Raw genomic sequence first — 15,498 nt, 5'->3', positions numbered from 1 at the left:
AGTGTGTACAGTCTTCCTGATTTCCTTGCAAAATAATAATCTTTAATGCTGAGATGCTGACATTGCATGTGTGTGGTTATATACACACCAATGACACTATAGCTGTATTGAAGATGGGTAAAAATAGCAAGTCCCCCACAAAATAAATGTCTGATTTCATCTGCCTAGGTACATATTTTTACAAATGCAATACTTCTGCTTGCAATTTTACTATAAAGTATGCAGATAATTGAAATGTATAGAATACCAAGCTAATTCCGAACTGTTGTCCTTATATGGAAATGTTAAGATTTCACTCCTTTCACAGCAAATATATCATTTTTCTGACATTAGAATATACAAGTACTTCTTCCCCTTTGAATACCTGAATAGAAAAACTTGAATACATCATGCTACTGATGTTAAAAATAGCATTGGGTCTATTTATGACATTGTTCCATAAAATCCAAGCCAACAGGTCTCTGAGACACTTTAAACATTTGTACTGAAGGTGTCCTAGACTAGAATTGTTCATGTTCATTTTCCCTACCTAAACATTATTCATGCAATGGAATACATTTTCAACAACATTTCGAAGGACCCCATCCATGTTCTAAATTTAAAACTAAATCTACAAATCTCAGCATGGTAAATTTATTCATCCCTGATATGTTGCTGTAACTGGGGAAAGTTTGTGGCAATTCATTTAACAACATACATCAAGAAACCTGTCCATGTAAAATGTAAAGGAGATTGATTTTTATTCTATTCATCATCTTTTTAGATTATCTATGACAAAATTAGCAGCATTTGTCTACTTTCACCTACCATTCTATCTTCAACCGATTTTCATACACTCTTCCTTTAGCAGCATTGTATTCACTGCGGCTGCTGAGAAGTTGTTGCCTTATTTGGGAGCCTTCACTGGAAGCTTCTTCTGGGAGCTGTTCTGCTTTTTCCAGTTCACTTCGTTGTTCCAGTTCTGCACTCAGGCGTTCAGCTTCCTGCAACAGCTGGGTCTCAGATTCCTGTAAACTACATGGAATAGACAAATTTAGGACTAGTCAATGTGAAGCACAAGCTTTGTATTTATACTTCTTGACATACCTATACTATCTAATTCAAGGTTTTCAAGATGAGATGGAATTAAGATCTGAATAATCTTGTCTAAGCTCCTAGTTGACCCTGCCTTGGGCAGGATGTTGGACCTCTTTGGGTTCAAACCCAAATCATCCTATGATGCCATGAGTGTAATTGAGGGGGTTTCTGCATACCTACAGCTGGAGTGAGATTCATCTCATCCAATTTTAACCAGATGACAGACTTTACTTAGTCTAATTTATTTGTCTAACACTTCCTAGACAAAAATGAAGAGACAGGGAATCCATTTTATCTGAAAAAGTGCGTAAGGCTAGATCTGATTCAGTGTGGGGACCTAAAATAGTGAAGTATTCACCACAACAAGGTCCAGTCTGGCCTATATGACAATTTTAAGTTCTTAATAAACACTGGGACATCTACCCAGTGATGGGTTACATCTAGCTACTGCTGTAGTGCTACCAAGACCTGAAATAACTCATGCAATAATACATAAGCTGAAAATACATTTGTGGACATCTGTGGAAGCCTATTCTAAGGCCTGTAGATTAATGATCAATGATCTGATCTGAGTTGTATCACAAGATTAGCTCCACAGAAATAACAAACTAACTCCTCTCAGTTTCTGGACACTGGTATTCATAATATACTCAAGAACCTGTGTGGTTACAGCTGAAAAGCATCCTAAAGGCTGTTAGTAAAATACATTAATTATTATGGAAAACTCTAAAAGAGAACAACAGTATGAAAATTCATATACAATGCACTACACATAAACCTATATTTTTTATGCTATAGAAATCATTGTGCATGCCTCCTCAATATTACTACATTATGACTTTTTTATAATGGTATACTAAAATTAGTCACAAATTCTGTAGAAGAATAAAGAGCTCTATCACTTGCCTTTTACTAATTAAAAACATAGTGCAATGAAAGTTTTTTTAAAAGCAAAGGAACTTGGAATTTCCCATATTGAGAAACTGCAGACATAAATTTTGGCTCAAATTTGACATTTATGGCTTAAACAGAAAAACAAAATTATACATCACACTAAAGAATAGAGTTGACATGGCAAAATGATGATAAAAATACAAAACTGACTATACTGCACATAGCTGAAATAATACAGCAGAAAAAGTTTTGATTTCATGCAACAAATCTCCCAAGATAACCACTTCCTTTTTTTAAACTAGAAAATAAGACTTCAACAGGAAACAGTGTGCCTTCATCATGAACAAATAATTTCATGTTTACACATACATATTAAGGGAAAAATAAACTGACTTATTGACATTGGATTCTATATGATATTTCAATCTTCTTTAAATCTAACAGAATGTATGCAGTTCTGAAAGAAAATATAATCGGTTATAGTAATACACATAATTTATAACACAATTCTTTCATAACAGACATTTTACATACAGTTAGTTACATAAACACATAAGTGAATTCATAAACCCAAACTTTTTAGTATTGATTCTTTTCAAGATAATAAAAAAACCCCCAGAAACAAGAATTGAGTGCTAAATCTAAATTTGCTCCCTACAGATGCCAATATTATTTTTCAGGTTGATTTAATTGAAGACAATGAAGAAATAACTGCACATCTACACAATGTACACATATAGAATCACATGACTACAAAAGTAAGTTTGTGCGGTCTGATGTGGCAGCTTTTGAATTTGTGAAATAATTAGTACTTTAGCAGAGGTTCAAGAAAATAAGATTCCCAATCTGCTAATGAATCTTCATTAGTATCTGAGTATCTTCCAGTTTGGGTTCTCAGAATAGTAATACTAGGTTCCTAAATTGAGATAATATAAATAAAATCTACAACTAGGATACATAATTGAGTGACTAAAAGGGTTTTCAGGGGCCAAATTCAAGCTCACTTACTTCAACTTTAGATGCAACCTTACTACAAAGTGGATGGGTGAGACAGCACCACAATGGGATGACAGCCTGTTCTCAGTGAACATAAATTTAAAAGCACTGAAGAAAAGTATGAAAGCAGCTATCTGCCAGATGATATTTTTCAGCTTTTATAATGCCAAATTGTGCCAAACTGAGAGCAAGAAATAGATTTGCTACTAAACAGAGGACTGCACTTATAGCCCTGTGTGCACTGGCAACAGCCTTGGAAACTACCTGCACACAGAGTAATTGCATTCGTCGTATTAGAGAAATTTTTATTGTATATCAGAGAGATCAGTTGCAATAGTTTAGCACAGTTGTCACAGGGAACTGTGCTGCTTAAGATGTATAAGGCTTTTGTCTTGAGATTTTTATATGCTAATAAAGGAAATAAGAAAAGACACAGAGCTTGAAAACCTTATCCTCTCATTTGTCTTAACATGGCATTGCAACAACACTAGGACAGATGGGCATTAATTAGGAAAGGGATTAAATTCAACTGTAATACATGAAAAAATAAGTTCTTGACACACAGAACTGTACCACACATGTTCGGGTGAAGAACTAACAATTAAAAAGCAGTATTGATTCTGCAAAGGGTCCTTTGCAGGAAGAGAATATGCACGCATACTGCACTTACCACCAGGACAGTCCTTACAGCTGATGGAGAAAACCAGACCCTTGCAGATGTCTGAATAGGGAGGAAGTGTATGGTCCCTATTTCTTTCTATTGACTGTAAAGGGACCCTTGGTACCATGTTAAGATGAGCATATCTACTGATGATAACAAATGGACAATTGAATCCTACTTTTGATGTCTGAATCCCACTTTTGATGTCCTGAAAATATACTGGAGATCATGATTGATTTTTGATAATTAATTTCTTTTAACAGTAGGAGAAATTTATCTGTAGGAATTCATGCTTGTTCACACATTGGTGTTCTGCTGTGACACATAACTACATCTAGTACAGAATGCGACATCATGCTCTCTGATCCACTTTCTTACAGAAGTGTGGCCATTTCATACTCCTGGGAGAATGATGGAAAAAATGAGAGATATAATCCACCATCTAACATTTTCATGCTTTTGGTGCATTCTGTTAAGGGTAGTTTTAAGTGTGACAGAAAGGACAGCTGAGTCCTGTTTACACTCAGGCCCTATTCCACTTGTGATACACACAAAGGGATTGCCTTTCATAAATGAATATCCCGTACAAAAGAATACTGTATAAATACATAAAACATGTAGGAATGTGTTTGTATTTTTTCAATGAAAGACTGTTTTCAAACTAACACTGGCTAAAAATCAACTAATTAGCAGCTGCTGGCATTCTACTTCAGCCCACTGAACACAGTATGGTAGAAACCTTCTCAATCAATTAATCCAAACCCACAAAATATGTTTACATCTGAGCAGTTAGAAAAGTCTTCTTATATTTTCTAGGAAGCTGAACTGGTTTAGTAGTGCTATTTTTAATTTTGCTTCTCGGAAAGATTTGCTATCTATCTCAGCAATCTGAAATAAAGTCAGATGAAGTTTCACAGAGTCAGAACCATATCCCAACTCCCCATTTTATTAAGACAAAACTAGAATACTCAGCTATCCTCAAGAAAACTATTGTTTCAGTATTTCAAGAAACCTTTTTCAAATTACATTACTTTGCACTTGTTGCTTTTCAGGCTTCCAGGAGGCACAGCAAATCCCAGCATAACCCAAATAAGCAGGTATAACCTGAATTAATTTTAGAATACTTAAATTAGGCTTTAGTTTCAATGACAGACTTGCCATAAAGTTCTTAATTTGGACTGTCAAGTAGGACTGCTGTGTTCTGGGACACACTGTTCACCTGGTACAGCTGTAGTGTTGTGTCCCCCTTTATCCCTCTCTGTGTCTCTCCTTCCACTCACACTTGCCCACCCCAAGCCTGGCATCAGGCCATGAGCATGATCTCTGCTCTCTCCTTTAGCAAGTACTAGTGCAGGGCAGGCTCACAACTACTACACCTAATTTCCAAATTTCATTTTACTCTGAAGCTTAAGATTCTAATCAAAATCTATTAGCAGTCCTGTCTAATACTCAGACAGGATTCAGTATTCTCAGAGGGTAAAATTCACACCTATTTAGGAGTGACAGTTTTACTTTCCTTCTTAGAAACAAGTCTTTAGCTTCTTCAGTTGCTCTCTATGATGTCAGCTCAGCAGGTCATTCTTTTCAGATATTACAATTCTGGCTACAGGATCTTCAAATACATATTCATTTTAAACTTGCAAATTGTCTGTTGCAGTTTTTACATCCAGTCCCAATATCATTATGTTTGTATTAGAACCAAAGGTGTGTTTCAAGTAAGTATTTAAGTATCCCAAATTACCTTGAAAGTTCCTATTAAATAATACTGGGTTTCAACCTTGTGTTCTGGCTTCCTGTTTATGAACTGTAACTGCAAGAAAGTTTTAAATGATAGTTGGGCTTCAGCATGAGCAGAAAATACTTTAAAAACATAATGCTTTGGCTACTAAAAGTCTAAAAAGGAATATTATACCTTATCACAGCCTCATGCAGGAGGGTGTACTGTTCCTTCAGCTCAGCTACTCTGGTATCTGTGATTTTTCCAGCAGAAAATAGCTATGGAAGGCAAACACAGAGTTATGAAATCTCCTAAGCACTAATACTTTCATGCTACTGCAACTTTTTATAACTGTAATTGGCAGCCTTTCAGTTTATACAGACTTTGGTAACATAACAAATCAAATACACAACCAAATCAAATAAACAGACAAAAAAAATGCTTATTTACATAAAAATTCAAAGCATAAATACAAGAACATAAAGAATGTTTCTATCACAACTACAGTGCTACCTGCACTGCACCATTTCTTCTCTGACTTTCTTGTCTGTATTAATATCTCATGATAATTCTGCCTTGACTTTGAACTCAGGCCCTAAGTAACCTCTTTTCCACATTGCTTAACTGCTTCAGTTTTGGTCTAAACCCACTGGCCTGCGCAGGCAAAACTGAGGCTAAAAGTGTCTCCACAGGCAGTAGGGTTGTAAAAAAAACCAAGGAGCTGGGCTAAAGCTGGATAATCCCCAGGCAACAGAACACATTACCTTACAAGCCTGTGCAGATCTTCCGCAAACACCAACATCAAACAGGTCATTAAAATACCTGTGGGGACAGTGACTCAAACTCTTCCTTGAGCAATCTGTTCCAACACTTGTCCACACTTTCAGTGGAGAATTTTTTCCCAATATCCAATCTAAACCGCGCCCCCCCGCCCCCCAGTGCATCTTGAGGCCATTTCCTTCTGCTCTATCACTTGTTACCTGGGAGAAGACACTGACTTCATGGCCACAACTCCTTTCAGGTAGTTGTAGAGAACACTAAGTTCTACTCTGAGCCGCCTTTCCTCCAGGCTGAACACCCTCGGCTCCCTCAGTTCTCCTCATCAGATTTGTGCTCCAGACCCTTCCCCAGCCCTGTTGCTCTTCTCTGGACGTGCTCCAGCACTTGAATGTCCTCTTTGTAGTGAGGGGCTCAAAACTGAGCATGGGATTTGAGGCGTGGCCTCACCACTGCTGAGAGAAGCGGGACAATTGTCACCCTGGTCCTGCTGGCCATATTATTCCTGGGTGATACTGCTTTAGAAAACCTTTCTTCCCCTCCTTTGGTCACAAATAAGGAGAACCAGGTTAAATCCAATTAAAAAATGTAAGTTGATCCACCTCTATAAAAGTCCATGGCTAACCTTGTGGGGCAGCAAGTCAAATCTGCAACTTCTATGGGACCCTGCCAAGAAATGTGATTATGCAGATCTCCTGAAATAAGAAGTGAAATTACTACAGCACCAAGAAAATCCTGGCAGTTATAATTCAACCTTCAAAATATTCAGAAGAAACCATCTAGAACTAATCCTATGGCCAAGAAGCAGAATACATGTCAATATATCAAAGGAAGTATATATATTCTTGATAACTGTTTAAGTATTTTTGAAGATCTGTTTCAAAATATTTCATGGTAGCAAAGACAACCTTTGCTCCCTGAGACCCCGAGAATAGAAGGTCTGCCTTTCATTTGTTTGCATGAGATTAAAGATAAGCAGCTCTCAAACATTTATTTTGGCATTCTCTATGATCAAATATACTGTTCACTTAAGTTCAAAATACTATCTAGGTCATCTGTGAGAAAGAAAATATTTCCCTTTCTCAAACCATTTATTTCTTAGCCTCACACATAGATATAATTGTCCTATTTGTGTGATACCTCACTAATGTGCTGTCCCTACACTCCTCCAATCTGTACCTGTGAGTTACAATTTTTTTTCCTGTTTAGGTTCTCACTGCAGATCTACACCATGTTTGACAATGCTTCCACAGAAATAAACTTTTTGTCCTGGAGGTTGTGTCTTCTTCTTTATGTCGATAAACTTCTTACAGATTTCACACCTAATTACTCAGTTCAGTTCAGAGCTAAGAGCCCTATTTCAGGAAGGTTGGTCCTGTGCAGTGTGAAGATTTGTAGCATTGAGGACTACACAAGACAGACTGCAGGGATGGCATACCAGCATGTCAAAGGCAGTGAGACTCCCTGGAAAGTTTCATCACCAGATAGTTCCCATTAGCACAGCATTATGGGGAGAGCCATCAGAGACAGCATTGGGCTACCCTGGTCCCAGGATTTGTTATTAAAGCCTGGTATACTGTTTTCTCCAAGATTCTTGGGGGGGCAGAAGAACTGTTTGAGGGGAAAAATAGTCAGTTTGTGGAAGAAGAGAGAAAACATGTAATCCTACTCTAAGAAAATTGTGATGATAAAACCAGAAAAGAGATGATGCCCCCGATATAAAGATATGTAACTCTTTGAAGGTAGCCTCTCCCACATTAATGATAAAATAACCAACAGTATTTAGGCACTCACAGTCCATTTGATTGCTTGGAAGCTCTCACATTGCTGGGTTAGGTGAAATGTAGGTCTCCTCAGTGTAACTAATTACATTGCTACACTGAAAAGTAAAAGAATGAGTGAAAAGATGGAGAAGTGAGAGGAAAAAAAGGGCTTGTAAACAGCAACTGAGGATGACTTTTTTTTTTTTTCAGTTCTGTGTTAACCATAATGCCCTTGTAAGAACTGAGGTAATTTTATTTTACTGGTGATCTCAGATCTGGAGTCTGGAATACAGACAGATAAATATTATTAACTTGTTGAGTCTTCCAGTCCCAGTATATTGCTTTTTTCAGATTTTCTTTCTCATTTTATAATGAACTGGGACCTCATACATTTTCAAGTACACACAGAGTTGTGTGGCCAAAATTCACATACAACATTGATAGATCATCTAGATAAACCAGAATAAACTTCTGCTATCTAAATGCAGAATTACTGGAAAGTTGGATGAAGATTTGTCTTCTAAGAAATGGTTGCCTGGCAACCTTCTGCTTTCTGTTTCCCCATACTCCTTCCCATAAATGCAATTACATTTTAAAAATGGAAATATGGGTCTTATTACTGGATTTACTTGAATCTTTTCAAGTAAAATTTGAATGTAAAATTGCTGTTATGTTTATTTTAGCATATTAAGTTACCCTTAAGTTACCCTTAAATTACCCTTGTGATTTTCTAAGTTCATTACAATTTTTTATATTGCTATGCAATGTGAAGTCTGGCTTTTCTACCAGAAAAACAAAATAAAACATAACAAAGCAAAAACAAATCCAAACCCAACTTCCAAGGCAAATATGTTTCCTTCAATCAGTGAAAAGTCCCATGAAGTTAAGTGCTGGATAATTCTGTCCTATTTTAAAAAATGTGGAGGAAAATTTTGCAGAAAAGATGAAAGGGAAGAACATATCCTTAATATTTTTCTAGCAGGAAAAGGTAGATTTTCTGTCTCTGAGCAGGAATCATTTAAATATAGGAGTCCATGAGAAAAACAGAACATACTTATGCTCAAATAGCTGTTCTATACAGCTGAAAAACTTTTCTCTCTACGAGTTCATATTCACTTGCTACCAACAGTTCCCCACCAGACCTGTCTTCAAAATCTCCTGATGAAAATTCCAAGAAAAGGTGAGCACTGTGTGAGGTTATACACTATCTGAGGGTCCTCTGTTATATCCTTCCAGCTTGACTTCAGGCACACGAGCCCCTGGATCTAAGACCACAGTAGTTTCTCCAAGGTAGGAAGGTGGATAGAGATGTTTGTAAGAAAGAGAATATGTCAGAATAGGAATGGGAATTAAAATCACAGAAGGGACAGGACCCACCTGATAAATGAAGTACTCACCCATGTGAGCAAAACTAGTGAAATCTGCCCCTAACTTTACCAACACCTCACTCTGCATTAAGTGCATTGGGCATTCTTCATTTTATCAGATTATATTCAATTCTTTGTGACAGTCAGCTCAAAACAGTGCAGTAAGGAACTATCTGAAATTCCAAAACAAGTTTTCTGTAACTGAAATGTAATATAAATAGGAACTCTAGGAATATTTCCCATTTTACATTTCAATGCTCTCAAAGTTCTTTTGGGACTCTCCAGAAATGAATAAAATTCAGCTAAGTCTTAAATGTAAATAGATGATGGAATCTGAATATTGGTTGAACTCTTCAGTCTTTTGATTAAAAAAGCACACAAAATAAGCACAGAAGATAAAGTCACCACTAAGAAATTACTGCTTAACATCAATTTCTTACAATCATTATTAAAGTGAAGCACTTGAAACTTCCTATGAAAGACTTTATTTCAGCAGTGCCTAGGATTTCTGCATTTTGGGGAAATGATGTAGCCAACACATGTTTCTAATTATGTTTGCTGTTACTGCAAAACAACTAAAATTTATTCTAAGCTCAAATGGAATAATAAGGCTTTCCCTTTCTTCATACTAAGTTGTAGGTTTTGTAACTGTAACAAGACCTTGTGACTACACTTGATGTTATTTTAACCCATAATATTTTATATTAATTTGCTATTTCAAACATCTGAAATGTCTCCTCAAACAGCTCTTTTGCCTCCTAATAGTAGACTAGAGAAAAATATCCAGGGATTAATATATTTTATAGTTCATATACACTCAAGATTTCAGTGTAGTATTAGCCCCTTGGCATATGGCTCTTCTGGCCAGTCTGTTTTGTCAGGTTTGGAATTTTCCTTCTGTGCTGTTTATTTGAAGAGCTTTTCTTACCTCTTTTATATGATATATAAAAGGTTAAGCATTCAGCAAAGGGAAAGAGTAAGTTCTCCTCTTTGAACAGACAGCTCTGCCTCCTCTGTCAAAATCCTCATGAAGCCACAGAGTTTGGACTCAGCACACAGCTCAGGTGTGCCTTACTCAGGGGAGAAGGCAGCGCCACCTTCTCAGGGGTTGTTTCAACATCATAGCAGGGCAACAGGCACAAGCTCACTGGTCCCATGCTAAGACTCTTGCATTTCTGTCCATATTGCTGGATACCAGTCTACACAGAATCACAGGGCTGGGGATATCTGCAGGGGTTTGGCTTGCCTATGCCTGGTATCTCCAAGTTAACTAGGCAAAATTTGGGACCCATGATAATGCACTAAGGGAGCTGAAGATTCCTCCTCAAGTTCAGCCCCCGGCTCAGAGCAAGTTCAAAACAGTAACTTCCCACTAATTCTGAAGATCATGTCCTGACTACTTCAAGAGGAAGCATCCAAAAAGGAAGGAAAACAAATTAAAAGGTTGTGTTTGCAACCTCTCTGGCAATCTTAAAAGAAGTCAAACACAACACAAGAAAGTATAATCTTTACACTTTTTGTTCAGTCACTGTGCATTTTTCAATATGTTTTAAATTCATACATGTATGGAAGACTAACACTTCCAAAATTATCTATAATTTCTCTACTCAACAATATTTCAGGCTTCAGCACATTTTTCAAAGTATTTTAAAGCAAGAAGATGAAAGTCACTAATTTAAGACTGTAAGCACTTAGTTCTCAATAAACTGTAGTTATTGGTATGCAACTCTGCATTCCATTTTGGAGATTGGGAAACATTGAAAGCACACACAGAAATAGCTATACTGCAGATATTTAGAGAATGATATGCCTTGCTTAAGTCCTTATTCTAGAGAAAGGTTATGATAGAAAATAAAAATGCACTGAGGGTTTAAAATAGATACTGTAATTGGAGTTCAAAAATAAGATATCATGCCTCTCACCTGGAACTACTTACATTTATTACAGGAAGTAGACTTTAGAATTAGTATGGGAAGCCCATAGAAAAATCATGTTTATTAGCTTTTCAAATAGAAAAACATTTGTCACTGAGTTTCCTAAACATTTAATTTAGATGACAAACAACAACACTGGAAGTCATGAGGTTATTGGTCGCACAAATGCAGTCAGGTGGGAGTAAAAGTATACACACAAATCATAAATACACTTACAGTAGATACACTGTATTGCCTTACACTGAACTTCTACAATTTTACTTTTTTAATTACGGATGGATGGGCCAGGCATCCTTTAATGAAAAATAAACTGCTGAAGAGCCTCCTAAAACCAACAAATAATGACTAGGGAAAATAATATCCTAAATTCTTTCCCAAGGCACAGTTCATAACAGTAGTTTTGTCCCCAGTTCATGGGAAAAAGCAATCCCTACATGGAAACTATAAACATCAGCCACAATCAAGATGGTACAGTGGGTGAGAATATACTGCTGCCCAATTGAGTCTTGCATGGCTCAGAACAGAGGGCATATGAGATCGATAAGACAGGCATTTCAGGAAAGGACACAGCTTTCCTCCTGTCATCAAATTTTGTTTGGCTATGAAGCTTGAAATCAGGATGGTAAGAAACCAGCAGTCTTACACTTCCTGCTTTCATTGGAGCAGGTTTGAAGGAATTTTTCTGAGAATATACAGGAAGGAGAGCCTTTTGTATTTGGTAAATCATCACTCTGAATGTGCATTTGGGTTTCTGCTCTTCATATATTGAACTAAGTACAGCATCTTCAATGACTACAGATAAAGGAAATAGTCAGCAGTAAACTTTAGATTTTGAGCAGGCAGATCAGATGTCATGGTAGAAATAGAATTAATAAGAACATAGTTTTGTGGATCTCCTTTTTTACAAATATAGTGCTCACCTTAACAGATGGAGGGATTTTCTTTGACCACATGAATTTTACAACATGTATTATATTTACAGTTGCTGATATAAATATCATATCCACTGTTTACATGATCTATGTCAGTGGCCCCTTTCTGCCTGCTGCCAGAATTTATAAATAAAGCAATCAACAATTTAAGCAGGTCATGCAGTCACCAGGTCTATGTAAGCTGTATCTGAATAAGAATATTTATAATATCAAATGGAATAGGACTGCCTTTCCTTTTGTGTTCTGATGTGTTCTCACAGACACATGAGGAAGTGGACAACATAAGGACTGTTTGCATGAATAATGACTACTGAGTTAAAAAATAAAATAATTTAGTTAATCAGAAAGGATTCTAGATCAGAACTTGTTTCTCATATGGACTTTTGGTATATATTCCACATTGTGGAAAAACCTGAAAACTAATCTAATTACTTATCATTTTCTTTCTCAGTCAAAATGTATCATGGAAGTCTACAAAAAACATCAGAAATATTACTGCAGCAGTTGAATCTTAACACATCTCTGCCACCAAAATGATTTATATGAATGAGCCCTAATGTACTTCAAGTTTGTACACACCAATCATTTGAATTGCTTAGACAAACCTGGATATTCTGCACCAATTCTTCTGCAGAAGATGTTGACTCCCAGAACAAAGCTAGAAATCAAACAGATGCCAAGCTGTTGTGTTTTAAATTGTCATAGCCACTAGTTAAATTAACATCTGCCTACAGTCATAACTTTGTTATTCTCTGTTTGACCTACATTCCATTATCTGCCAGAAGAATAAAAAACGTTCGTCTAAAAAATCATGGGAAATGGTTCGTGCTGGTTTTGATAAACAATCTCAGACAAGTCTGATAAAACAAAATATATCGCTTCTTTAACCTTGCAATCACTGGGAAGTTCTGTGTGAACAGAATTAAGATCTACAGTAGAATTTCAGAGCATCTTGAGCCATCAGTTATTTTCTTTAGGAAGATGCCTGTATGATAAAGAAATCTCTTCAGTCCACATGAAAAAAAAAATAGATTCCTAAAAAATAGACAAAAAAAAAAAAGCTACAAGAAAATTATTTTTAAGCAAAAAAGCAAAGAAAAGTCTCAGTTACAGTCATCAACTGTTATTCAGTTAGACACTTTCGCATTTGAAAAAGTTTGGTTCTTGGGGTTCTTGGGGTTTGTGATTGCTTAACTATTTTAAAGTACAATGCAGAACACTCTAGATATAGAGAAACCCCATTTGAGAAGTAACTGTAGAAACATCCGCGACTTACAGGGACAAGGTACTCTGCAAACCTGAGATATTCTAGAATATGTGGTTTTATTGCAAGGGTCGTGGGTAGAAAGGGCCTTCCCTTCAGCCACCAGCCTCGGCTGAAGGGAAGTCCCAGAGAGAGAATGAGAGAGAGCAAGAGGGTAAGCTGGCAAGAAGAGGGGAGAGAGCGAGAGCAACGTGGCAGGGGTCAGAGTGCAGGGGGAAGAGAGCAGAGGTAAGAGCAGGGAAAGGAGAGTGAGGTCCAGAGAGAAAGAGGGAAGAGGAGAGCCAAGAGAGCAGGGACCAGAGAGCGAAGAGGGCGAAGAGAGAAGAGAAGAGAGAAGAGAAGAGCAAGGGAAAGCCAAGAGAGAGAGGTCCTGGTTACAATACATTATATCTCCTTTTGTGATGAATATTCTAATTTACAGTGACCAACCAATACAAGACACAAAATCCTATAGAATCTACATACAGCCTATAAGAACTACTACATTACCATGTGTTATATTTTAAGCTCTAAAAACTACTCTTTAGACTTTTCTGTTTTGCTACATTGACCTTTGGATCCCTTAGCCAGCAGAAAGGTCTTGTTCAATCAAAAGGGATTCTCCTTCAGCTGGCTAGGCTATTGTCTTCAGGTTATATAGTAACTAAGACTTGGTATCCTACAACTCAAAGTAAGCTTCCATTTCTATCTCGACTATAGGTTTCACATTTTCAGAATCTTTTGCTAAACAATCATATTTATAAGGTTTCCTTGATTAATCTTTCCCAACAAGTAACTTTGTTTATAAACAAACAACAAGTCTTACTTTAAAATCTGGTCCAATATTTCTGCCATTACTTAAACTGCATCAGTATCTCACAGCTTAAGTCCACTCAGCGTCCTTCCTCTTTGCTGAAAAACTCAGATTTGAAAGTTTGCTTCATTTATTCCAAAAAGTTTAAGAGTCATGTAAAAGGCTGTGTCATACTATTTTGGGTTTCTTAAGAAATAAAAGAGATGTGACAAATTGTTGGGAGTAGACACTCCCTGACAGAACAGGAAGAAAAACCACTACTCAATTACAAGAGTGTTCCAGGTAGGAGAAGCATACAGTCTGATGGAGAAATGGATCTACTGGACTCCAAGCAGACTAGTGACAGCTTACCAGCAGAACATCAGGCCAAAAATGAAATCAGCAACTCAAGACTACCAGTCTCATCCAGAGGAGGACGTAAATATCTCAAAAGGAAGATATATATGGGACTAATGGGACTAAGAGATGGATGTCTCAGGACAGAGATGTTTGAAAAGCTCAGATTCCTCATTTTACTGTCTGAACTTTCTTTTTCCATTCAGCATGAGTAAAAACTTTCTGCCCTTATGGATGTTACAAAATTCTAAAGATAGTTTAGGCTTTCAATGCAGCACAGCAATCACGAATTACAACAATATTTGTTATACATTTAAATATTTCAAGGCAAATCATTGAATGTGGTCTATCAAGGATAATTATTATTCATTTTACAGATACAGAACAGTTTGTCCAGTTCAAAGTCACAAAGTAGATAGCAGAGTTAATTGTAAACTGCACAAAGAAGAGCGTGGGGGCAATGTGGCTTCCCAAATAATAAGGATTTAAGAATCCTATTCTATTTCTAAAGCCCCCTCAAAGAGGCTGGTATAGCTTTCCTCCATTTGACAGTAGCAGTCGTAGACAAGAACAAGGCTCTGGAAATACCTGATTTTAGACTGATACAAGGAAAAATTAGCATCCTGTTAATTAAATCAAAAATTAAAAAAAAAATTACTTGCAAATTAAGATAATACATTTTATCTTTTACATACATTTCAGTTATGATGCATTTTTAACAAAACCAAAGTGATGTCAGTATCTCACACCTGAATGGCAGGGGATGCCTTTCACCTCATTGCTGAGGAACCAGCAAGATCTGACAGGGGGAGATACAGTTTTGCTACGTAACTAAAAGCATCATGGCAGGTTCTGGGATGTTAATTTAGAACACAAGAAAGATACATTCAAAACCCATCTCCCAAGAAAGTGCCTTAACTTTTGTGCCATGCAGAAATCTGAAGGAATTTTTGCAGGGGTTAGACAAGTAGATTTTTACCAAGCCTC

At 36.8% G+C, this 15,498-nt stretch overlaps 1 protein-coding gene across 1 annotated transcript in view; it reads right to left on the bottom strand.

Moving 5' to 3' along the window:
- The window catches only part of CCDC146 (coiled-coil domain containing 146), a gene marked incomplete at its 5' end in the record, with an annotated part of 60,419 nt that overhangs the window by 29,986 nt on the left and 14,935 nt on the right, over nucleotides 1-15,498 (bottom strand). The window contains 2 exons of the mRNA XM_083860627.1: nucleotides 808-1,014; nucleotides 5,541-5,623. Of these exons, the coding sequence (XP_083716753.1) occupies nucleotides 808-1,014; nucleotides 5,541-5,623 (290 nt within the window). The remainder of the gene's footprint in view (nucleotides 1-807; nucleotides 1,015-5,540; nucleotides 5,624-15,498) is intronic.

Source organism: Zosterops lateralis, assembly GCF_965231275.1.
Source record: "Zosterops lateralis genome assembly, chromosome: 4".
Lineage (NCBI taxonomy): Eukaryota > Metazoa > Chordata > Aves > Passeriformes > Zosteropidae > Zosterops > Zosterops lateralis.
This window is presented reverse-complemented; position numbering and strand designations above follow the sequence as displayed.